The 25,317-nt window shown below is 42.9% G+C and overlaps 1 protein-coding gene across 1 annotated transcript in view; it reads left to right on the forward strand.

Moving 5' to 3' along the window:
* Nucleotides 1-25,317, forward strand: part of SYCP3 (synaptonemal complex protein 3) — a 106,022-nt gene that overhangs the window by 60,212 nt on the left and 20,493 nt on the right. Inside the window, exons 5-6 of the mRNA XM_053716985.1 lie at nt 7,770-7,887; nt 9,002-9,101. Of these exons, the coding sequence (XP_053572960.1) occupies nt 7,770-7,887; nt 9,002-9,101 (218 nt within the window). The remainder of the gene's footprint in view (nt 1-7,769; nt 7,888-9,001; nt 9,102-25,317) is intronic.

Raw genomic sequence — 25,317 nt, forward strand, 5'->3', positions numbered from 1 at the left:
GTATCCCGGATACTTGTTTGGGCGGAATCCAGCTCTTGTCTAATTTCTGCAGTTCATATCCCAGCTATAGACAATTGGGAAACGGATCATCTCAGTCGTCAGACTTTACATCCGGGAGAATGGTCTCTCCACCCAGATGTGTTTTCTCAAATTGTTCAGATGTGGGGGCTTCCAGAAATAGATCTGATGGCATCTCATCTAAACAAGAAACTTCCCAGGTACCTGTCCAGGTCCAGGGACCCTCAGGCGGAAGCAGTGGATGCATTGACACTTCCTTGGTGTTATCAACCTGCTTATATTTTCCCGCCTCTAATTCTTCTTCCAAGAGTGATCTCGAAAATCTTCATAGAGCAATCGTTTGTGCTGCTGGTGACTCCAGCATGGCCCCACAGGTTTTGGTATGCGTATCTTGTTCGGATGTCCAGTTGCCAACCTTGGCCACTTCCCTTAAGGCCAGACCTTCTATCTCAAGGCCCGTTTTTCCATCAGGATCTCAAATCATTAAATTTGAAGGTATGGAAATTGAACGCTTAGTGCTTAGTCATAGAGGTTTCTCTGACTCAGTGATTAATACTATGTTACAGGCTCGTAAATCTGTTTCTAGAAAGATTTATTATCTAGTTTGGAAGACTTACATTTGATGGTGTTCTACTCATAAATTTTCTTGGCATTCTTTTAGAATTCCTAGAATTTTACAGTTTCTTTAGGATGGTTTGGATAAAGGTTTGTCTGCAAGTTCCTTGAGAGGACACATCTCTGCTCTTTCTGTTTTATTCCACAGAAAAATTGCTAAACTTCCTGATATTCATTGTTTTGTTCAGGCTTTGGTTCGTATTAAGTCTGTCATTAAATCACTCTCTCCTCCTTGGAGTCTTTAAGGGACAGTCTAGGCCAAAATAAACTTTCATGATTCAGATAGAGCATGTAATTTTAAACAATTTTCCAATTTACTTTTATCACCAATTTTGCTTTGTTCTCTTGGTATTCTTCGTTGAAAGCTTAACCTAGGAGGTTTATATGCTAATTTCTTAGACCTTGAAGCCCACCTCTTTCAGATTGCATTTTAACAGTTTTTCACCACTAGAGGGTGTTAGTTCATGTATTTCATATAGATAACGCTGTGCTCGTGCACGAGAAGTTATCTGGGAGCAGGCACTGATTGGCTAGACTGCAAGTCTGTCAAAAGAACTGAAAAAGGGGCAGTTTGCAGAGGCTTAGATACAAGATAATCACAGAGGTTAAAAGTATATTATTATAAATGTGTTAGTTATGCAAAACTGGGAAATGGGTAATAAAGGGATTATCTATCTTTTAAAACAATAAAAATTCTGGTGTAGACTGTCCCTTTAATTTGATTTTGAAGGCTTTACAGGCTCCTCCATTTGAGCCTATGCATTCTTTGGACATTAAACTACTTTCTTGGAAAGTGTTGTTCCTTTTGGCCATCTCTTCTGCCAGAAGAGTTTCTGACTTATCTGCTCTCTCTTGTGAATCTCCTTTTCTAATTTTTCATCAGGATAAGGCAGTTTTGCAGACTTCATTTAAATTCTTAACTAAGGTTGTGAATTCTAACAACATTAATAGAGAAATTGTTGTCCCTTCTTTGTGTCCTAATCCTAAGAATTCTTTGGAGAGCTCTTTACATTCTTTGGATGTGGTGAGAGCTCTGAAATATTATGTTGAAGATACTAAAGATTTCAGGAAGACTTCTAATCTATTTGTTATCTTTTCTGGTTCCAGGAAAGGTCAGAAGGCTTCTGCTGTTTCTTTGTCATCATGGTTAAAGCTTTTGATTCATCAAGCTTATTTGGAGTCGGGTAAAATCCCGCCTCAGAGAATTACAGCTCATTCTACTAGATCAGTTTCCACTTCTTGGGCTTTTAAGAATGAAGCTTCAGTTGATCAGATTTGCAAAGCAGCAACTTGGTTGTCTTTACATACTTTTACTAAATTCTACCATAATTTATGTAAGAATTTACCTGATAAATTAATTTCTTTCATATTGGCAAGAGTCCATGAGGCCCACCCTTTTTTTTGTGGTTATGATTTTTTGTATAAAGCACAATTATTTCCAAATTATTTTGTTGATGCTTTTTACTCCTTTCTTTATCACCCCACTTCTTGGCTATTCGTTAAACTGAATTATGGGTGTGGTGAGGGGTGTATTTATTGGCATTTTGAGGTTTGGGAAACTGTGCCCCTCCTGGTAAGATTGTATATCCCATACGTCACTAACTCATGGACTCTTGCCAATATGAAATAAATAATTTATGTATGAACTTACCTGATACATTTATGTTTTTCCTTCTTAATATGAGGAGAGTCCACGGCATCATTCCTTACTGTTGGAAAAACTATACCCAAGGTCTAGAGAACACTGAATGATAACGGGAGGGGTAAAGGAAAGGCGGACCCTAATCTGAGGGCACCACAGCCTGTAAAACCTTTCTACCAAAAGCTGCTTCAGCCGAAGCAAAATGGTCAAAATTTGTAGAACTTTGAAAAAGAATGTAAGGAGGACCAGGTAGCCGCCTTACAAATCTGATCCATAGATTCCTTGTTCTTAAAGGCCCAAGAGGAAGGCACCGCTCTAGTGGAATGAACCGTAACCCTCTGAGGAGGTTTAAGTCCCGCTGATTTGTAAGCTAAGCGTTTAACACTCCTCAACCAAATAAAAAAAAGGAAGTCGAAGAGGCCTTCAGACCCTTCCACTACTCAGAATAGATAACAAACAAGGAAGAAGTTTGCCTAAAATCCTTAGTAGCTTGAAGATAAAACTTCAAAGTTCGAGCCACATCCAGATTATGAAGTAAACGTTCCTTTGAAGAAAAAGGATTAGGACATAAGGAAGGAACCACAATCTCCTGATTGATGTAACGATCAAGCACCACCTTAAGTAGAAAACCCAAGCGGGTACAAAGGACAGCTTTATCAGTGTGGAACACCAGATAAGGAGGCTCACATTGCAAGGCAGCCATTTCAGAAACTATGCGTGCAGACGCAATAGCCAAAAGAAAAATAAACTTCCAGGACAACAATTTGATGTCAACCGAATGCATAGCCTCACACGGAGCCCATTGTAAAAACTTACGATTCAAGCTCCAAGGTGAAGCGTTAGATCTAAACACAGGTCTGATCCTAATCAGAGCCTTAACGAAAGATTGCACGTCAGGGAGCTCTGCGAGCCTCTTGTGCAGCAAAACAGAAAGGGCCGAAATCTGTCCCCTCAGGGAACTGGCAGAAAGGTCCTTCTCCAGAACCTCCTGGAGAATGGAAAGAATCCTGGCAGCCTTAACCTCATGCCAGGCTAAACCACGCTCTTCACACCAGAATAAGTAAGCTCTCCACACTTTATGTTAGATGCGGCAAGAAAAGGCTTATGAGCCTGAATGAGTGTGTCAATAACCCTCTCAGAGAAACCTCTCTTGGCTAAGACTAAGCGTTCAATCTCCACGCAGTCAGCCTCAGAGAATCTAGATTGTGATGAACAAAGGGACCCTGTTCCAGCAGATCCCTGTGACAATGTAACTTCCACGGAGGAGATGAGGACATCCCACCAGGTCCGCAAGCCACATCCTTCGTGGCCACAATGGAGCAATCAGTATCACTAATGCCTGCTCCTGCTTGATGCGGGCCACCACACGAGGGAGAAGTGATAACGGTGGAAAAATGTAAATTAGTTTGAACCTCCAAGGCTAATGCATCTATTAGCTCCGCCCGAGGATCCCTGGACCGCGACCCATATCTGGGTAGCTTGGAATTGAGTCAGGATGCCATGAGATCTATCTCCAGCATCCCCCACTTGTTGAAAATCTTCACAAACACCTCGGGATGGAGAGAACATTCCCCCAGATGAAAGGATTGTCTGCTGAGGAAATCCGCTTCCCAGTTGTCCACACCCAGAATGTGGATCGCTGACAGCGAGCAGTTGTGGGCCTCCGCCCACTCCAGAATTCGGGATACTTCCCTCATTGCTAGGGAGCTCTTCGTTCCCCCCTGATGTTTGATGTAAGCCAGCGAGTTTATGTTGTCTGATTGGAATCTGATAAACTGGTACGACCCCAAAAGAGGCCAAGCCTTCAGAGCATTGAAGATCACTTGAAGTTCCAAAATGTTGATCGGGAGGAGGGATTCCTCTCGAGTCCACAGGCCCTGTGCCTTCCTGACACCCCAAACAGCTCCCCATCCTGATAGACTTGTGTCTGTAGTCACAATCTCTCAGGATGGTCTCAAGAAGCATGTCCCTTGGGACAGATGATCTGGACAGAGCCACCAGGAGAGCAATTCTCTGGACTGGTTGTCCAGAGAAATCGGTTGAGACAGATCCGAATGATCGCCGTTCCACTGTCTCAGCATGCACAGCTGAAGTGGTCTGAGATGGAATCTGGCAAAAAGAGTGATGTCTATGCTGGACACCATGAGACCAATCACCTCCATACACCGAGCCACTGAGGGCCTTAAGAAGGTCTGGAGGGCAAGACAAGCGGAAGTTAGCTTGTAATGTCTCTGGTCTGTAAGGAATATCCTCATGGATATGGAGTCTATTATAGTACCCAGGAATTCCACCCTGGTACTGGGAATAAGAGAACTCTTTTCTAAGTTTATCTTCCACCCATGAGATCGAAGAAGAAACAGAAGAGATTTCAAATGGTCTTTTGCTAGATGACAGGGTGGTGCTTGAACCAGAATATCGTCCAAGTATGGAGCTACTGCTATACATTTGGTTCTGGCCACTGCAAGCAGAGCCCTTAGAACCTTCCTAAAAACTCTTGGAGCAGTAGCTAGACCAAAAGGAAGTGCAATAAACTGGAAGTGCTGGTCCAGGAACGCAAACCTTAGGAACTTGAAGTGTTCCTTGTGTATTGGAACGTGAAGATAAGCATCCTTCAGATCTATAGTGGTCATGAACTGTTCTTCCTGAACTAAGGGAAGGATGGACCTTATCGTGTCCCATCTTGAACGAGGGGACAGATAGAAATTTGTTTAAGCACTTTAGGTCCAGAATCGGGTGGAAAGTTCCCTCCTTCTTTGGGACCACAAAAAGGTTTGAATAGTACCCCAGACCTCTTTCTGCGAGAGATACCGGGACAAGGACTCCTAGGGAGGAGAGATCCCTCACACACCCCAGAAAGGCTTCTCTCTTTTCTGGCCTTGAAGACAGGTTTGAGAGGATGAATCTGCCCCTGGGTGGATGAGACTTGAAACCTATCTTGTATCCCTGAGCGATGACCTCCAGGACCCACAGGTCTTGCACGTCCCCAAACCAAGCATCTGAAAAGAGCAACAGTCTGCCCCCTACAAGATCCAGAGCACGATCGGGGGCCGCCCCTTCATGCCGACTTTGTCTTAGCGGGCTTCTTGCTCTGCTTGGATTTATTCCAGGACTGAGCCGGTTTCCAAGTCCCCTTGGATATCTTTTGGCTTTGCGGAGGGCTGCTGACGTTGGGATTTATCCGAACAAAAATTAGGACTTTGTCCCTTAGGCTTGCTCTTCTTATCCTGCAGTAAAGAGGCACCTTTGCCCCCAGTAACCGTGGAGATAATTGAGTCTAGGCCTGGACCAAATAGAATCTTTCCCTTAAATGGGAGGGAAAGAAGTCTTGACTTAGAAGTCATGTCTGCAGACATGACTTCTGACAAAAAAAACCCTGAAGCCTTGGCATTCCCGTGAATAATTTGCATATTTGCATCACAAATAAAAGAATTAGCCACCCTTAACGCCTTAATTCTTTCCTGGATCACGTCGAGGAGACCCTTCAGCTCGATCAAATTAGGAGTCGCACCAGTAGGTAGCCGCTCTAGCAACCGCAGCAACAGCCGCTGCCAGTTGAAACAAATATCCCGTATGTTGAAACATCTTTCTTAACAGAGTTTCTATCTTCTTATCTATGGGCTCTTTAATCGACAAACTATTTTCAAGCGGGATAGTAGTGCGTGGAGATAGAGCCATCCACCTTGGGGATGGAACCCCACAACTCCAATTGAGAGTCCAGGACTGGGAACAATTTTTTAAAGGAAGGGGAAAATGAAGAACCAATTTTTTCCCATTCATTCTTAATAATGTTCGCCATCTTTACGGGAACCAGGAAAGTTTGTGGTACAACCCTGTCCTTGTAAACCTTATCTAATTTAGGAATCAAAGGTTCCTCAGGCAATATGGGCTCTGGAACCTCTAATGTAGCCAAAACTTCCTTCAGCAGAAAGCGTAAATGCTCAATCCTAAATCTAAAGTCTGGTTCCTTTGCAGCTGGAGTCTTAGAGGCAGCAGATTCCGACCCAGGAAGAGCACCCTCTGAAGTATCAGAGGTGCCTTCATCATCGGATAATCTTGTATCAGATACATTCAATAAGCTAGTAGATGACCCCTGGGAAGGATATCAATATTTGATCTTTCGCTTGCGCTTATCAGGGCGAGGTAAAGCACTAAAGGCCGCAGACACTGCCGTTTGTAACTGCTCATTAAAATCTGGCGGTAAAAGGCCCCTCCAGATGGAGGATTAGGAGTGCTATGGGAAGCTGCATGTGTATCAGGAGATGACTGTAAGATGCACACCTCACGGGAAGGAGACTCCTCAGAGGTGGACGGCTCAGTGGTATCAAACATATTGACCTTTTAAGACATGATTACTTTATCAAGGCATGTGGAACATAATTGAGCAGGCGGGTATACCGTGGCCTCCTCACAATAAAGACAGGTATTAGACATAGGTAAAGAGGGAGTACCCTCTAATGCATCAGAATCCTCCATAGCTTGCGTAACAAAGCAGACTATTGAATACCAAGAACAAATGGCACCTTTATACCCCCAAAGGCTGGGGCACTCACCACCTCCTATGACCCAGGCCAAATAGAGAAACCGCTTCTTCTCCAGTAAACCCCACGGTCAGAAAAGAGGAAATAAGTGTGACCACACCTGGTCATGTGGTGTGCAACGATGGACCGCCGCTGCTATACAAGTAAAAAAGCGTGCCAAGCCTTTCAGGCTGTGCAGCTCTCAAAACGAAAGAGAAAAACCTTATAGGTTCCAACATTTGCCTGAGCCTCATCTCACACGTCACAGCATAATCAAATAAACTTATGTGATTAATCCCCACTGTTCAATAATCCCCCTCGGGAGATATTAACCCTTGTTTCCTTACAGATAAAAGGAACGACACTGTGATCCTGTCTTCTTGCGTTATCATATGTATATAAAAAAATGAAACGATCTTACCGGAATCTATGCCGTGGAACAGAAACACAGCCTCTCAAATTTGACAGTCTTGTAGCATCGCTCCTGTCATGGACTTGAGTGATGGAAGCAGGCAGTGAAACTCGTCAACACTGATTGCTTAGGAGCTGTTAATACGAGTCTGGATGGGTTTGCAGAAAGACTCTCCCTGCATCTCCAGACTCCAACATTCGTCAATGCTCTCACTGCTGACAAGACTACTTAAAACTCCAGTCCCGTTTCAAAGGGCAGATACCCTTCATAAGGAACTACTCCGAATCTTCTAACACTTCTCTGCCAACCTCCTGTGACGAAAGGCAAAGAATGACTGGGATATGAGGGAAGTAGGGGGAGTATTTAAGCCTTTGGCTGGAGTGTCTTTGCCTCCTCCTGGTGGCCAGGTTCGGTATTTCCCAACAGTAAGGAATGATGCCGTGGACTCTCCTCATATTAAGAAGGAAATATATTTAAAATTACAATCTAGTGATAATTTGTGCAATAATATATAACAATTGTAAATCTCAAAATGAATAATTTTTTTAATATAAATTATTTACAGCTGACATCAGTAAGGCCCTTTTAGCAAAAAGAAAGAGATTGGAAATGTATACCAAGGCCTCGCTAAAAACTAGCAACCAAAAGATTGAGCATGTCTGGAAAACACAACAAGAACAGAGGTGAGATCTACAAGTCTCGGTACTGGAGAGACCTATTTTATGTGAGAACGGGATAACTTTGTATTTTATTTTAACTCTGCTCATTTGTGAAAATGCAGATTCTATAAATTCAGAAACCTTGTTTAATACTTTCCATCTGGTTCATTACTTCCTTATCACAGCAATGAATATTTCCATGTCCACATTTTTAGCACACAAAAAATGGTTCCGTTATATGCTGCTAAATAATAGCTGTCCTTTATTTGTGGATCCATTGTGTACATTTCTGGGTCTGCAGTTTTGCTGTGCTTATTTTTCTATAAAATCACTCACTTAAAGGTTGTTTGTAACTATAGAAGTAAACATTGGCCGTGTGAGTGAAGGGGCGGCATTATACACTCAGCAGAGTGTGTTATTATGCATACGGATCCAGCAGACGAACAGATCTGCTGCCCGTATACAGCGAAGGCAGGCGGACAGCTTCGAAAGTTGAGAAGCTGTCTGCACGCCTTTTAATAGATGGGGCCCTATGTGTTATTTATTTGGTTTCATAAAAAGAAAAAAATGGATCCACTGATATAAATAATTTAGTAATGTTAAAATAATGTTGAGTATTGAAACATTTGTATTCTGCTAAATAACTTCACTATATTATTTTAACTGTCTGAAGAAAGGCCAGATGTGGGCTGAAGTTTAGTCATATAAAAAGTCAAGCGTAGTTAATATTTAAGTCAGGGCCTGACATCTATTGGACCCTCTAGACAGGGGTTTCTCATTTGTCAGTTATATTTTACCTTTTTGTCTTCATAGTCAACTTAAATCAGCAATATGTCCTTTGTAAAGCAATGTGGTCTGCTTGATCTTTTCCCCTCTTCTTCCATTTATAGACCATCTTAAGTCATGATTGAGTAATCATTTTAACTAATCTTGTTTCTGAATAGATAAAATAGCTGTCAGAGTTGAATGCATTCATTCTTCTGAACTGCCAGTGTAATTAAATTTTATATAAAGATATTTCTAGTACTAGAAAAGGAAAAATGGAGTATAAATGTTCCTTTATTATAAGATTTGCTACTTAAAATTCCCTTTGATCTGTAAAATATAATGCTTGTAAAAATTGCAAATTTGCTTACAGGCAGAATCTAAGTAATGAATATTCTCAGCAGTTCCTAACATTATTTCAACAATGGGAAGTTGATGTAACAAAATCAGAGGAGCAAGAAGAGAAGATGACGGTTAGTATCTTAAATGTTATAGAGTTATGTTTGAGTTACAGCTTTTTTTTTAATAACATTTCTATGGTGCTTAGAGCCTGATAAAAGTCCACAGAATACTACAGTTAGACTTCATTATGTGGTGTACAAATCGGAGATAAGGTGACTTATTGTGCAGTTTTTGTACATGAATGAAACACAACTTACATATTTCAATCTTTAAAGTATTTGAGAACCTATTTTTTTTACTCACTAAGGTTAATTTATCAAGCTCCATACGGAGCTTGATACCCCGTGTTTCCGCCGAGCCTTCAGGCTCGCCGGAAACAGAAGTTATGAAACAGCAGTCTAAAGATCGCTGTTCCATAACTTGTCCGCCTGCTCTGAGGCGAGGGACAGAAATCAACCAGATCGAATACGATCAGGGTTGATTGACACCCCCTGCTAGCGGCTGCAAATCTGCATGGGGCAGTATTGCACCAGCAGTTCACAAGAACTGCTGGTGCAATGATAAATGCAGACAGTGTATACTGTTGGTATTTATCGATGTGCAGTGGACATGATACGCTACATTGTATCATGTCCGCTCGCACTATAATAAATTGACCCCACAGTCTCAAAATATATTTCTTTAGCATGTCAGTCAAAACTAGGCAGAGCACTCAAATGGTTGTATATAATCCAACAGAAAAGCCAAATTAATTGGTTTCATTTAGGCATGGGCATTCGGATTATTAATTAGGATCCAAATGCAGAAGGAGGCAGCCGTTTGCAGCATTCCGTGATTTTCAAAGCCGCATTCATACTTGTGAAAGTGAAACACACTAAGATCTGTGCAAATCCAAATCTTAGTGTATTTAACAAGAATAAATGCAGCTCCGAATACAGCCAAATGCTGCAAACGGCCGCCTTCTTCTGCATTTGAATCATAACAAAATGACCCGAATGTCCATACCTGATTCATTGTTTTTTGTTTGTAGGGTTTTGAAATTTAAAACCCTACCATTTCATTTGTCAATTTTTTAGTTCCTTTTTGAAGGGAGAATAAGATTGGGGAGAAAAAAACCCCAACGTTAATAGCATTTTTGCAATATTTTCATGAATGTGTGCAAGTATTAAATTTGTGTTAACTTGTCCTGTGCTCTAATTTCCTGTTATGCTGTGTAAAACTATTATATTGTTTCTTCTTCACACACACACTCACTTCACAATTTTCCTACACTTCTTAGCCAGCTGTAGTAAATGTGCTGGGCCCTTTACCCAGACATCACTGGCATAATAGTATTAGCTGTGCACAGTATACTGCAAAAAAATCCCTCCCCCAATCAACCATTTCTGTTTTGCATGGGCAGAAATAAGGTGTAGGGACACAAACATTTAGCATAAATTGCCTCTTGACCCTGACAGACCTGCTCTGTACTGGTTTTCTTTTTCTGCACATGGTTAGCCTCCGCAATCTAGCCTTTGCATTGAGTAGGCAGCTAAAATTTGCATTATTTACTCTGCTCATTCAAAAGGTTGTGCAAAACTTTCCCTGACAAGTTGCCTTAGCTAACTTGTCAGGAAGCAGTGTGCTGAATGAAAGGTTCAGCTGCTGACTCAATGCAGGGACTAGGTTGTGTTATAGGAATAAAAAACATAAATTATGCTTACCTGATAATTTCACACGGCTTAATTCATTACTTGTGGGAATACAGAACCTGGCCACCAGGAGGAGGCAAAGACACCCCAGCCTCATCCCCCAATCATTCTGCCGAGGGAACAAGGAAAAGTAAGAGAAATATCAGGGTATAAATGGTGCCAGAAGAAAAACAAAAGAAATTTAGGTCCGCCCAACGGAGAACTGGGCGGGAGCTGCGGACTCTCCTCGTACTGATGGAAATTAAATTATCAGGTAAGCATAATTTATGTTTTCCATCCTAATACAAGGAGAGTCCACAGCTTCATTCATTACTTGTGGGAAAGAAATACCCAAGCTCTAGAGGACACTGAATGAAAGCAGGAGGATAAGAGAGAGGCGGACCCTAGTCTGAGGGCACCACAGCCTGTAAAACCTTTCTCCCAAAAGCTGCTTCAGCCAAAGCAAAAACGTAAAATTTGTAAAACTTTGCAAAAGTATGTAAGGAGGACCAAGTAGCTGCCTTACAAATCTGCTCCATAGAGGCCTCATTCTTTAAGGCCCAAGAAGAAGCCACAGCTCTAGTTGAGTGAACCGTAATCCTCTGAGGAGTCTTATGTCCCGCTGTCTCATAAGCCAAGCAAATAATGGTCCTCAGCCAAAAAGATAGGGAAGTGGAAGAAGCCTTCTGCCCTCTACGCTTTCCCGAATAGACAACAAACAAAGCTGAAGTCTGCCTGAAATCCTTCATAGCCTGAAGATAAAATTTCAAAGCTTAAAACCCATCACATCACAAGGAAGTAACCGTTCCTTTGAAGAAGAAGGGTTAGGACACAAGGAAGGAACTACAATGTCCTGATTAATGTTGTGATCAGACACAACCTTAGGGAGAAATCCCAACCCAGTGTGAAGGACAGCCTTATCAGCATGAAAAACCAGGTAAGGAGGCTTACATTGCAAGGCCGTCAACTCAGAGGCTCTGCATGCCGAAGCAATAGCCAGTAGAAAAAGAACCTTCCAAGACAGTATCCTAATGTCAAGAGAAAGCATAGGCTCAAACGGAGCCCTCTTCAAAACCCTAAGAACCAGATTCAAACTCAGAGGAGCAGAAATGTCTAAATACAGGCCTGTTTCTAGATAGAGCCTGAACAAAAGACTGTATATCAGGAAGCTCAGCGACACAGATAGAGCCGAAATCTGTCCCTTTAAGGAACTGGCGGCAAGTCCCTTCTCCAAGCCGTCCTGAAGGAAGGAAAGTATCCTGGATACCCTCACCTTATGCCAGGAATATCCATGAGACTCACACCAGAGTAAGTAGGTCCTCCACACCTTATGATAGATGCGCCGGGTGACCGGCTTCATAGCTTGAATGAGTGTATCAATCACACTCTCAGAAAACCCTCTCCTGGCTAAGACTAAGCGTTCAATCTCCACGCAGTCAGCCTCAGAAAATCTAGACTTTGATGCACAAAGGGGCCCTGTACCAGCAAATCCCTGCGACAGGGCAACCTCCATGGAGGAGACGATGACATCCCCACGAGATACGCGAACCAGATCCTCCGCGGCCACGATGGAGCAAGCTTGAATACCCAAGTCACTGATAAGGCATCTATTAGTTCTGCCTGGGGATCCCTGGACCGCGACCCGTATCTGGGTAGCTTGAAGTTGAGTATGGACGCCATGAGGTCATTCTCCGGAGTCCCCCCATCTGTTGCAAATCTCTGCACTTTGGGGTGAAGAGACCATTCCCCAGGATGAAACAATTGTTTGCTGAGAAAATCCGCTTCCCAGTTGTCCACTTCCCAGTTGGATGGTTTCCGCAGCTGGAGGTTTAGAGGCCGCAGATTCCTATCCAGAGAAAGAGTCCTCCGAAGTATCGGAGTCGTTTGCATCAGCGGATAATCTAGTCTCAGATACATCCAACGGAGTAGATGACACCTGGGAAGGATAGCAATGTTTAACCTTTCGCTTAGCAGTGCAAGGTAAAGCACTGAAGGCCGCAGACACCGCCGTTTGCAACTTATCAGCAAAATCTGGCGGCCACAGGGTCCCTCCTGCAGGAGGATTAGTAGTGCACTGGGGAGCTGCATATGTAAACGGAGATGATTGTAGGTAACGCACCTTGTGGGACGGAGACCCCTCAGAGGTACTAAACATCTTGTTCTTTTTAGATATCACTGTTTTACCAAGGCATGTGGAACATAGTTGAACAGGTGGATATACCGTAGCCTCCTCACAATAAACATAGGCATTAGATTTTGGCTAAGAGGGAGTATCCTCTAACGCATCAGAGTCCTCCATAGCTTGCGCCTTTGATATGGACTATAGAAAAAAAAATGTCACCTTTATACCCCAATGGCCTGGGCACTCACCACCTCCTATGACACAAGCCCACAGAGAAACCACTTTTGTCTTCTGCAACCGACGGTCAGGAAAAGGAAGAGAAGGAGCCCCCACCCGGTCACATGGAGTGCCATGCAGGACCGCCCCTGCAGCCAAGAAAAAGCGCGCCAAACTAAACAGGCTGCGCAGTAATCAAATGAAGTTAGGACCTGACTGTTCACACATTGCCAGAGCCACATCTCACACATTTCACAGCAAAAAAACACAATAAAGTAATCATATATAAATCCCCCCCTGTTTAATAATCACCTTCCGGAGATATTAACCCTTGATTCTATACAGATAAAAGGAGTCACACTGTGACCTGTCTTCTTGCGTTATCATTACAGGTATAAAAAATTAAACAATCTTACCAGAATCTACGCCGTGGAACAGGAACACGGCCTCTCAAGTTTGACAGTGTTGTAAGCATCGCTCCTGACATGGACTTGAGTGATAGAAAGCAGGCAGTGAAACTCGTCAACACTGATTGCCTAAGAAGATGTTAATACGAGTCTGGATGGTTTTGCAGAAAGACTCTCCCTGCATCTCCAGACACTAACATTCATCAAAGCTCTCACTGAGAGGCTAAGACAAGACTACTTAAAACTCCCGTCCCATTCCGAAGAGTACTACCCTCCATAAGAGACTACTCTGAATCTTCAGACACTTCTCCGACATCCTCCTGTGACGAAAGGCAAAGAATGACTGGGGGATGAGGGGAGTGGGGGAGCTATTAAAGCCTTTGGCTGGGGTGTCTTTGCTTCCTCCTGGTGGCCAGGTTCTGTATTCCCACAAGTAATGACAGGACTGCTCTGTAGTTTATTTCCATCTTAATACGAGGAGAGTCCACGGCTTCATTCAAGTGCAGCGAAGAACCGGTTTCTTTATTTTTTTTTGTCCATACTCATCTTAATACCTGAGTTTATGCTCCCAAGAAAAGCATGGAAATTCTAAAATGAAACTCTCCAAAAAATAAAAATGTATGCTTACCTGATAAATGTTTTTCTTTCTAGATATGGAGAGTCCACGACGTCATCAATTACTAGTGGGAATATCACTCCTGGCCAGCAGGAGGAGGCAAAGAGCACCACAGCAAAGCTGTTAAGTATCACTCCCCTTCCCATAATCCCCAGTCATTCAACCAAAGGTAAATGGGAAAAAAGGAATAACACAAAGTTGTAGAGGTGCCTGAGGTTTAGTCAAAAATAACTGTCTTAAATTTAAGAGTGGGGTTGTGGACTCTCCATATCCGGAAAGAAAGAAATTTATCAGGTAAGTATACATTTTATTTTCTTTCCTAAGATATGGAGAGTCCACAACGTCATCAATTACTAGTGGGAACTGTGACGTGAGATCTGAGGGCCTGTTATGGAACATTCTTTGGGCAGGAGATACATGGGCTTAAGGATACCCAGAGACTGCATGGAAATGTGGAATTTTATATGCTGGACACCCCATTACTTTCATAACTCTGTCTTATGACCATGTCACCCTGTATCCATAAATACAGGATGGGTACAGGGTGTGAGCGCCCATTGTGGGAGCAATTGTGACTCTATAAACCAAGTGGCCATAAAGGACTTAATAGTTAATAAGAGCTGTTCTTATATTCTGTAATAAGATGTATTTTATTTACGTTTCTAATCTGATTGTGTCAAAGGAGTCTGTCTGGGTAAACTGATTGTGTTCCTGTGTGATTATGTTAACTAGACTGCCCAACATCAGATTTTCTGAGTAAACTTTCTTCCTCAGTTAATTAACTTGATAGGTTAATCTGTTTTACCTGTGAATAGACAATTGTTAGAGGTTTGATGTATTGTTCACATGTTTGCTTTACTGTTTAACCAATTCCCTATGTAACCTGAAGCTCTGTAAATCTGGAATGCCAGGGTGTATAAATCTGTTTGCTGCTTTCAAATAAAGTGTTCATTTTTGTGTTAAAAAACGGAGTGTTGCCCCAGATCTATTCTCCTCCATAACTTTAGACTGTGGTCAAAGGGGGTACCAGGAGCTATTGCTCTGGATAAAAGGATGTCCAGGACAAGGGAAGTGTTCTGACGGAGGTACTCATTCGGGGTACCAGGCAGTCCGTCACATCTGGTGGCAAGCGCTGGGATTGATTTCTTGTCCTGCTGACAGAGGAAGAGCGGCTCTGTCATCCGCAGCTATGGAAACGGAGCTCCTATGGCGAATGCAAGTGCTGACCCACCTTGATGAACCTGTTTCTGCACAGGACAAGCTGGGTTGGAGGGATGTGCCGTCTAGCTCTCAGTCCCTAAGCAGCACTACAAAGATGCGCCAATGGCAGCCAGTGAAGGATCACAGCCAGACTAACTGAAGTTTCTGGTGCAAAGAGAGGTCGAGCTTGAGGATCGGTACAGAGCGTTATATTGGTTAGCAGACAGGTTGCAGTCAAGGGCAGAAACGCATTATTCCCCGGAAGGTGATGATTTTGGTGGCCCCAGCTTATTATGGGAAGCATTTGAGGAGAAAGATGACTTTGGCAGTCCCGAGGGATATAGATTCTGGGACATTCAAAGCAAGAGGCAGGAGCTTTTACAGCCATCGTAAGCACTTGCCTTAGAGCCTGACCTGGCTTATCTATCAGAAATGGTACCTTGAGGTGGATTACCTAGAACTGCTGGAAAGTGGTCCTTTACTTACTTCAGAGGCAGCAGATCTAGTGGACTTCATATCCACGGATGTTGGTCCTGGAGGTGTGGATGAGACAGTGGTCTCCACACGTGGAGTGCAGGGATATTGGGAAGTCGGCCCAGACCCCCAACACCCTGGCATGGTGACCCTAGTCACCCTGTTATCTCCCCAGCTGGACCCAGAGATTGTGGATCTAATTGACTTTTCCTCTGAGGTGTCAGATGCGAATTACCCAACAGAAGAGCAGGCAACAGGGCAGAGTGTTGTTGGCCTCTGCCCACCCCTAACCGACACACCAGAAAACAGGAATGACAGCCTCACGCTGGCAGAGGGACCGGAGGAGCATGCAGCAATCCCAGCGGAGGAGCTGGCATTGGGATTGAGAGATATCGGTCTCTCTCTGCAAGCAATGGCAGATTCCTATCCAGTACAAGTGGGTGGGACTACAGTCTCCATCTGTATTCTCCAGGGATGCTGGGCATATGGCCCAGATCCGCAACAGCATGTTGGAGTGAGCCCAGCCATCCTGTCCAGGGAGAAGGGACAGTCGGCACTTCTCCCCAGCAGCGGGTATGTTCTATGAGAGAGGCAGAGGTCGGCCGGGTGAGTGATGCTCTGTTTGGGACAATTTGTTTGGGGTACTGTGTGGATACGGGCTTTGGGGGAATGGATCTATGGACTAACTTTGAAGTCAACCCGTCTGGGGTCTCCTCCTGTGTTAGTCTCCTTCCAAAGGGGGAGATATGTGACGTGAGTCACCAAGATCTGAGGGCCTGTTATGGAACATTCTTTGGGCAGGAGGTACATGGGCTTAAGGATACCCAGAGACTGCATGGAAATGTGGAACTGTATATGCTGGACATCCCATGTACTTTCATAACTCTGTCTTATGTCCATGCACCCTGTATCCATAAATAAAGGATGGGTACAGGGTGTGAGTGCCCGTTGTGGGAGCAATTGTGACTATATAAACCAAGTGGGCGTAAAGGACTTAATAGTTAATAAGAGCTGTTCTTATATTCTGTAATAAGATGTATTTTATTTACGTTTCTAATCTGATTGTGTCTCAGGAGTCTGTCTGGGTAAACTGATTGTGTTCCTGTGTGATTATGTTAACTAGACTGCCCAACATCAGATTGTCTGCGTAAACTTTCTTCCCCAGTTAATTAACTTGAGATGTTAATCTGTTTTACCTGTGAATAGACAATTGTTAGAGGTTTGATGTATTGTTCACATGTTTGCTTTACTGTTTAACCAATTCCCTATGTAACCTGAAGCTCTGTAAATTTGGAATGCCAGGGTGTATAAATCTGTGTGCTGCTTTCAAATAAAGTGTTCATTTTTGTGTACAGATCTCTTCTCCTCCATAACTTTAGACTGCGGTCAAAGGATGTCCAGGACAAGGGAAGTGTTCTGACAGAGGTACTCATTCGGGGTACCAGGCAGTCTGTCACAGGAACCAATACCCAAGCTAGAAGACACAGATGACTAGGGAGGGAAAACAAGACAGGCAGACCTAAACAGAAGGCACAACTGCTTGAAGAACCTTTCTCCCAAAAGAAGCCTCAGCCGAGGCAAAAAGTATCAAATTTGGAAAAAGAATGCAGAGATGACCAAGTTGCAGCCTTGCAAATCTGTTCAACAGAAGCTTCCTTTTTGAAAACCCAAAAAGGAGGAGACAGCCCTTGTGGAATGAGACGTAATTCTCTCAGAAGGCTGACCAGCAGTCTCATAAACAAAACAAATTATACTTCTCAACCAGAGAGAAAGAGAAGTAGCAGTAGCTTTCTGACCTTTACGTTTTCCAGAGAAACAAACAAACAGGGCAGAAGACTGGCAAAAATACTTAGTCGCCTGTAGATAACATTTTAAAGCACGCACAACATCTAAGTTGTGCAACAAACGTTCCTTATGAGAAGGATTGGGACAGAGAGAAGGAACAACAATTTTCTGATTAACATTTCTATCTGAAACCACTTTAGGAAGAAACTCCAACTTAATACCAAGAACCACCTTATCAGCATGAAAAATAAGATCAGGTGAATCACACTGCAAAGCCGTGAGTTTCCGAGACACTCCGAGCAGAAGAGATAGCAATAAGAAACAAAAACCTTCCAAGATAATAACTTAATATCTATGGAATGCAATGGCTCAAACAGAGCCTGCTGCAAAACCTAAAGAACAAGGTTAAGGCTCCCAGGAGAAGCAACAGATAAACACAGGCCTGATTCTGACCAGGGCGTGACAAAAAGATTGAACAACTGGCACATCCGCCAGACGCTTGAGCAACAAAATAAATAATGCAGAAATCTGACCCTTCACAGTACTGACTGACAATCCCTTCTACAGACCTTCCTGGAGAAAAAAAGACAAAATCCTAGAAATCCTGACCCTACTCCAAGAGTAGCCCTTGGTATTTATGCCATACCTAATAGTAAATCCTTCTAGTAACAGGCTTACAAGCCTGAATCATGGTCTCAACCGCTTAGACCGAACTAAACGTTCAATCTCCAAACAGTCAGCTTCAGAGAAACAAGATTTAGATGAAGGAATGAACCCTGAGTAATGGACCCTGAGTTAGAAGGTCCTTCCTCAGAGGAAACCTCCAAGGTGGAAGAAATAACATCTTCACTAGGTCTGCATACCAGATCCTGCAGGGCCACGCAGGGGCTTTTAGTATTACCGATGCTCTCTCCTGTTTGATACAAGCAATGACTCATGGAAGGAGAACAGAGGAAACGGATATGCCAGACTGAAATCTCAAGGAACCGCCAGATCATCAATTAGGGCGGCCTGTGGATCTCTTGACCTTGAACCGTACCTTGGAAGCTTGGCGTTCTGCCGAGACGCCATCAGATCCAAATCTGGCATCCCCCATTTGAGGGTTAACCTGGAGAACACCTCCAGATGGAGAGCCCACTCCCTGGGATGAAATTTCTGCCTGCTCAGGAAGTCCGCTTCCCAGTTATCCACTCTTGGAATGTGGATGGCAGATAGACAGTAATTGTGAGCTTCCACCCACTGAACATTCCTGGCCACCTCCTTAATGGCTAAGGAACTCCATGTTCCTCCCTGGTGGTTTATGTAAGTCACTTACCCTTGTAAGGAACCGCTAGAAGCTTGGACTTAGAAGTAACATCCGCTGACCAAGATTTTAGCCACAACTCCCTGCAGGCTAGCACAGCGAAGCCAGCTATCTTGGCTCCCAGATTAATAACTTGCATGATAGCATCACAAATAAGGAATTGGCTAGTTTGATAGCCTTAAAGGGACACTGAACCTACATTTTTTCTTTTGTGATTCAGATAGAGCATGCAATTTTAAGCAACTTAATAATTTACTCCCATTATCATTTTTTCTTCATTCTCTTGCTATATTTATTTGAAAAAGAAGGCATCTAGGCTTTTTTTGGATTCAGAACTATGGACAGCACTTTTTTATTGGTGGATAATTGTATCCACCAATCAGCAAGAACAACGCAGGTTGTTCACCAAAAATGGGCCGGCATCTAAACTTACATTCTTGCATTTCAAATAAAGATACCAAGAGAATGAAGAAAAATTGATAATGGGAGTAAACTAGAAAGTTGCTTAAAATGTCATGCTCTATCTGAATCACGAAAGAAAAAAAATTGGGTTCAGTGTCCCTTTAATCCTGACTTGGATCTCCTCTAAAGGAGTATCTACCAAAATTGAGACATACAAGGCGTCGCATCCATAAGATGCCGCACTTGATACAGTGGCAATACAAACTGCAGGATTGTCATGGAAGACCTTGATGAACATACATCCTTTTCAAATAAGCCTCCAGCTTTTTGTCCATGGAATCCTAAAAATGAGCAGTAATCCTCTATAGGGATCATAGTTTTCTTAGCCAGAGTAGAAAAGGCCCCTTCTACTTTAGGCACTGTGCGCCATGAATCCTGAATGGAGTCAGCAACAAGAAACATCTTTTAAAAGACGGGAGACGGAGAGAAAGGTATCCCTGGCTTCTCCCATTCCTGTGAAATAACCTCCGTTGCTCGGTCTGGGACAGGAAACACCTTCACAGAGGGAGGAACATCATAGTATTTATTAAGTTTCCTAGATGCCTTAGGATTGACATTAACAGGAATATTGAAGTCCTCCAATGTAGCCAAAACCTCCTTTAACAATACACAAAGATATTCAAGCTTAAATCTTAAGGATACTTTTTCAGCATCAGATGAAGGACTTAAACTGTCAGAATCTGAGATTTTACCCTCAGAGACTACAGACGTATCCTCCTCATCAGACTTATGAGGAAGGGCAACCTGTGTAGTAGCATGTGGAACAGAAACCTTACTATCTGAATTTAAAATTTTCCTCTTGTGTTTTCCCTTCATCATAGAAAAAGCAGATAATACCGCAGATACCGCAGAAGATATTTGTGCAGTAAATCTACAGGCAAATATATACGCCTCCAGGAGGCTGAGAGGAACTGCAGGGCACTGCATGTGACACCAAGTAGACTTGGGACGTTTGAGGAGAAAGCTGTGGCATTGGCTGGATAGCATCATCCTAAGAGACATTGGGCTCAGAGGGCATCAATCTATCTTATATTCGAGAGTTGTAATTATTCATGTAGCACTGAATTGCAAATGCAAACAATAAGTGCCTCAGGGCATAACAGGCCTATGTCAAAGAACACAGAGACTTTCAATAACATCTTCTTTATTCAAAAAGAAAAAACATAAAAATGTAATATTTAATATATGAAATGAATTTGTACTGTCACTTTAAAAATATGTGCAACAGGAATACCTGAAAAAGTTTAGCGCTACAATATTGGCAAACTTGTCAGCTAAACAAAAAAAAAATATTAAACACAAACCCCCAGTTTAATATAGGAGTCAAAACTTAACTGCCCTTTCAAAAAAAGTTAATAAAACAAACGGCAGAGAGCTCCCCTGTCGATCGAGTGATAACAAGATGTTGGCAACAGGGAGGACGCCGCTCCGCTTAGAGAATAAAGCAGAAGCGGCCCACATGACTAGCCAAAGAGAATCTGCGCTGACAATTACAAGCGCGCGTTTCTGCACAGACTCTGGAAATTTTGCATCGTCTCTAAGATGGCGGAAGACCGTTAAACCCCATGAAATATAATATTCTCCTAGTGGGCATGGCAGTTGAAAAAAGCAAGAGTTCAGTCTATAAATCAGAAGCCCGTCTCTATGTGATGAATTATATTAAAGAAAATCAACGCCCGTGTTATCATCTATCTCAAAGAGTAACCGCACAAACATTGTCAGAGGGAAACTAGTCTACTGCCAAAACTACGCAGCTAACGTTTCCTACATACAATGAAACAATATCATGGTAATAAAACACAAAATGAGACATAATCAGCAGCTTGCTTAGCTGAAATACTAATAGCCCACAATAAAGGTAAAAAAAAAAAAAAGGAAATGTACTTAAGACAATAAAAGTAATAAACCCCAGTCTCTAGTCACAAATTAGTGCCTGCTCCCTGCATGTAAATATCCTCTAGATTAGAAAGGATATACACGTCCCTTAACATTGCAGTGCAATCTTCTTAAATGCCCATCTCCATACCTAGAAGACAAAAAGGCACTTACCTGCAATCTAGCTGTCAGGCAGGACGACAGCTTACAAGGCGTGAAAGGACACATACTCCTTACAGAGACCTGGAGAAAAAAGAAAGAACAGAGTAAATTTACTCTTGCTTTCTATACTAGGGCAGCAAAATGTTAGGAAAACGCAGCAAGGCCCACCTTACAAGTTCCTAACTGTTTTAAAGCCACCACTAATCTACTGGAGAGATTGACGTGGACTACAGCTATACCCAAAAATCTTGCTTGTAGCGAAAAGAAATCCAATTTTCTTCAGACACCAGAACTTCACCTCCTCGATTGACAAAGGTAAATAGAATGACTGGGGATTATGTGAAGGGGAGTGATACTTAACAGCTTTGCTGTGGTGCTCTTTGCCTCCTCCTGCTGGCCAGGAGTGATATTCCCACTAGTAATTGATGACGTTGTGGACTCTCTATATCTTAGGAAAGAAAAAAAAAAAATATATATATATATTTACATTTAGTGGGAGCTTACTTTCATAACGTATATGCTTTGTATTGCTTGACTTTGACTGTGGCATACATGTAAGTTGCCAATGAAATTCGTAGACCTGGGTGTGTTGGAATATGTCTAGAGCACTGTCCTCGTGCCTCCCTGACTGACATTTTGAGGATATCTGAACTAGAGCACAGGTGAAACAATCATTGGATTAATAAACATGGTTATTTTACCTGTTGTCATCCAAGGTTATCCAGAAAACCTGGACTGTTGGGGAGGCCTAAGGACGGGTTTGAAAAACAGTGGTCTAGAGTGACATATTTACAAATACAGATGCCTACCACTGTCTACTGCTGCATGGTTTTACTGTCTTTGGGCTACTGCACCATAAAGACCAATCTCTGGGACAGGAACACCAAGTAATCTGCTGCCAAATCCCCCCACCGATTGCTTCTACAGAGCATGAGCAAAATGTAAAGGTTTAAATTGGTGCAACTGTTTTTCTTGATGGATTGGCAATTGTTTCAATTACTCTTTATACTAAAACGTACCTTTTCCAGCACGCTTATATTCAAAATTAGTCTACGGAAATATGTTGCTGTTTTTTTCTTCTTAAATTGAAAGAGTCCACAGCTGCATTCATTACTTTTGGGAATTAAGAACCTGGCCACCAGGAGGAGGCAAAGACACCCCAGCCAAAGGCTTAAAAACTCCTCCCACTTCCCTCATCCCCCAGTCATTCTTTGCATTTTGTCCCAGGAGGTTGGCAGAGAAGTGTCAGAATTTAATTTATTTCTTATGGGGGGTAGTACTCTTCGACATGGGACAGGAGTTTTAAGTAATCCTGCCAGTCTCTCAGTGAGGGCTTGGATGAAAGTTGCAGAGATGCAGGAAGAGTCTTTCTGCAAAACCATCCCGACTCATGTTAACAGCTCCTCAAGCAATCGGCGTTGTCGAACTTCGCTACGCTGCCTGCTTTCTTCTCTCAAGTCCATGGCGGAGGCAATGCTATCTGTCACAATTGAAGGGCCGTGTTCCTGTTCCACGGCGTAGATTCCGGTAAGATTGTTTCATTTTCTTTCTTCGTGAATGTACTGTACTACAGATATTTTCTCAAGAGGCTACCACCTTGTGGGACTAACTTAACATAAGGGTCTCTGTAAGTCTCCTTTTAGTATCTTGGAATCAAGGGTTAATATCTTCTGAGGGGGTTATTAAACAGTTTTTTTTAATCATGTTTGTTATGTGATTCAATCTGCTTATGTGTAGTGTTGGCTAATGACTTGTAACATAAAGGCCTTTGGAAGTTCCGCGATCTTATGTGTTTTTTTTAGACTATACGGTTTACCTTCTGGCCGGGCGTGATTACGATCCTTCCTCCATTTCCGCATTCCTGACCGTGTGGCGACGGAGAAATTCTACTTCGTAGGGGTCTGGTTCATAGGAGGTGGTGAGTGCCCCAGCCATTGTGGGTGTCAGGTGCCGTTTTATTTTAAAATAGTCCAAATTGTCTATCCAGTTATGGAGGATTCTGATGCTGAGGCTGTTCTAATTTCAGATTCAGATTCTTCGTCTGGGGAAGAATCCGGATTGTCCTCATTGACACGTCAATCAGTTATGTTCAGTGTGCCGTATTAGAGCGCCTGGTTCCTCAGGGAATCAAGGGTCAGCTGAGCCTTCCGCCTCTGGGGGTCCTGTCCTCCAAGAGGAGAGTTCCCTACCGCTCCATACTTCTACACATGCGGGTAACCCAGATTATGATTATTCCTCTACACAGTGCGGCTTGTTCCCCCCGGAGATTGCAGCACGTTTTCGCTTCCACATTCTTGGCTATTATTCATCTGCAGAGTCCAGATGTTTATGCGCGATTGTGCTCGTGCTTTATTGTCCCGGGTCTACCGCATTGGGGAGGGCCTGTACAGTTCCCTGCGGGTGTAACTGTGCCTGAGTGTTGTGCCTTTCGTTACAGAGTTGCGCGCCTTCGCGTCTTATGCAGACATGTTTTTCAGTTATTAAATGATCCTATCCTTCTAGGATACAGGAATTTTCAGTCTGCTTCGAATGGTGAACCTCATTAGACATGTGGGGATGAGGTAATCTCCTGACTGTTCTTTTTGAGATCCTTCACAGTTTTTTGGAAGATTAGGGCTCCGTTTGGCTGGTCCTGCAGTAGGCCTGTTTTCTTCTTGGGCGTTAACCTACGGGTTGCCTTATATTTTCTTTTTATCCGATTAATTTGTTTATTATTTTCCTTCGGGAATCTTAAACTGGGATCGATACTCTGTTACTTCTGCGGAAGTGTTTTTGGGGACATGTTAGTCCTATGTTTGTCTGTTTTCCCTTCTTTCCCTCTGAGGGAGGATTTATGCAGCTTGACGGTTAGGACCCGGGTTGCAGGCTACTCCTGTTGGGTTCGGTTCTGTCTTGTGGCTGTTCAGACACGTGGCGCCGTTCTGATTGGCTGGTCTGGTCGAGGCGCCGAGTGCTCATGTTATCATTTGTTTTACATTCAACTAAGCATTCTAGTGGACCTGTGGGTCTGCAAGGCAGGAAGGATTGTCTGAGTCCTTATAGCCTTCAATTTGGATGACTGGGTCAGTGGAGTTTCTGCTGCGTCACTCTCTTGTGTCTGGTATTGTCGGACCCTAGAGTTCTTCCCCCTTGTGCTGGAGAGCTTAGCGCCTTCTTACCGCTGAGTGAGCGGTTTGGCCTTTTTCTTTTGAGGCTCGGGGATTGTCCTTTTGTACTTGGTCCTCAGCAGCTAGTAGTTTGAAGGGTAGTTCAGCTGCCTTGCAGCGGATGGTTTGCAGAATGTAACAAGCTGCAGCTATTGCACATCGACTGTGTACTGTCTAGCTGTTTTTCTGAGACTTTTTGGTCTTCCTCTGTGGTCTCCATGTTAGGTCTCCTTTTAGAGGCCTGGGAGATGTCTATTTCCTGTTAAGGAAACTGGGCGTGGTCTTCTTGGGGTTCCTCCCGGAACTGGGGATGGTTTGCGCCCCTTTCTCCCTGTGATCATCCGCTTGTACGGAGCTGATGTGGAGACCAGCCTTTGCTCGAGTGGTTTTGACCTTGAGGTATCCCATTGTCTTAAAGCTGTTGGAGAGTCTAGAAGCTCTAGTGTCATTGTATGATTTTTTTTATAAATATATATATTTTTTATATTTTAGTATTTTTATTGAAGAAATATACATTACAATTATGCAATTGTTATACAAATAAATAAAGAGAAATACAGATCATACTGTGCAGACATGTTTTCAGATGTTGAGCAATATTCCTCATTTTTGTCCCTATTTTCAGTATTTAGGACCTCTCTTGGACCCTTAGTTTTAACATAAAAAGTACAGAGGTATTATAAATGTAGCTCTATTAAATGCATAGTAATGTGATTTTTAACAAAACAAAAAGAAGAAATAAAGAAAAGAAAAAGAAAATTGCATCGTAATGGTATATAAAACTGCAGTTAAACTAGGTATACATAGATAAAGGCTGCAACTGGACAGGCCTGGAACACAACATTTATA

The sequence above is a fragment of the Bombina bombina genome, chromosome 6 (genome assembly GCF_027579735.1).
Source record: "Bombina bombina isolate aBomBom1 chromosome 6, aBomBom1.pri, whole genome shotgun sequence".
NCBI lineage: Eukaryota > Metazoa > Chordata > Amphibia > Anura > Bombinatoridae > Bombina > Bombina bombina.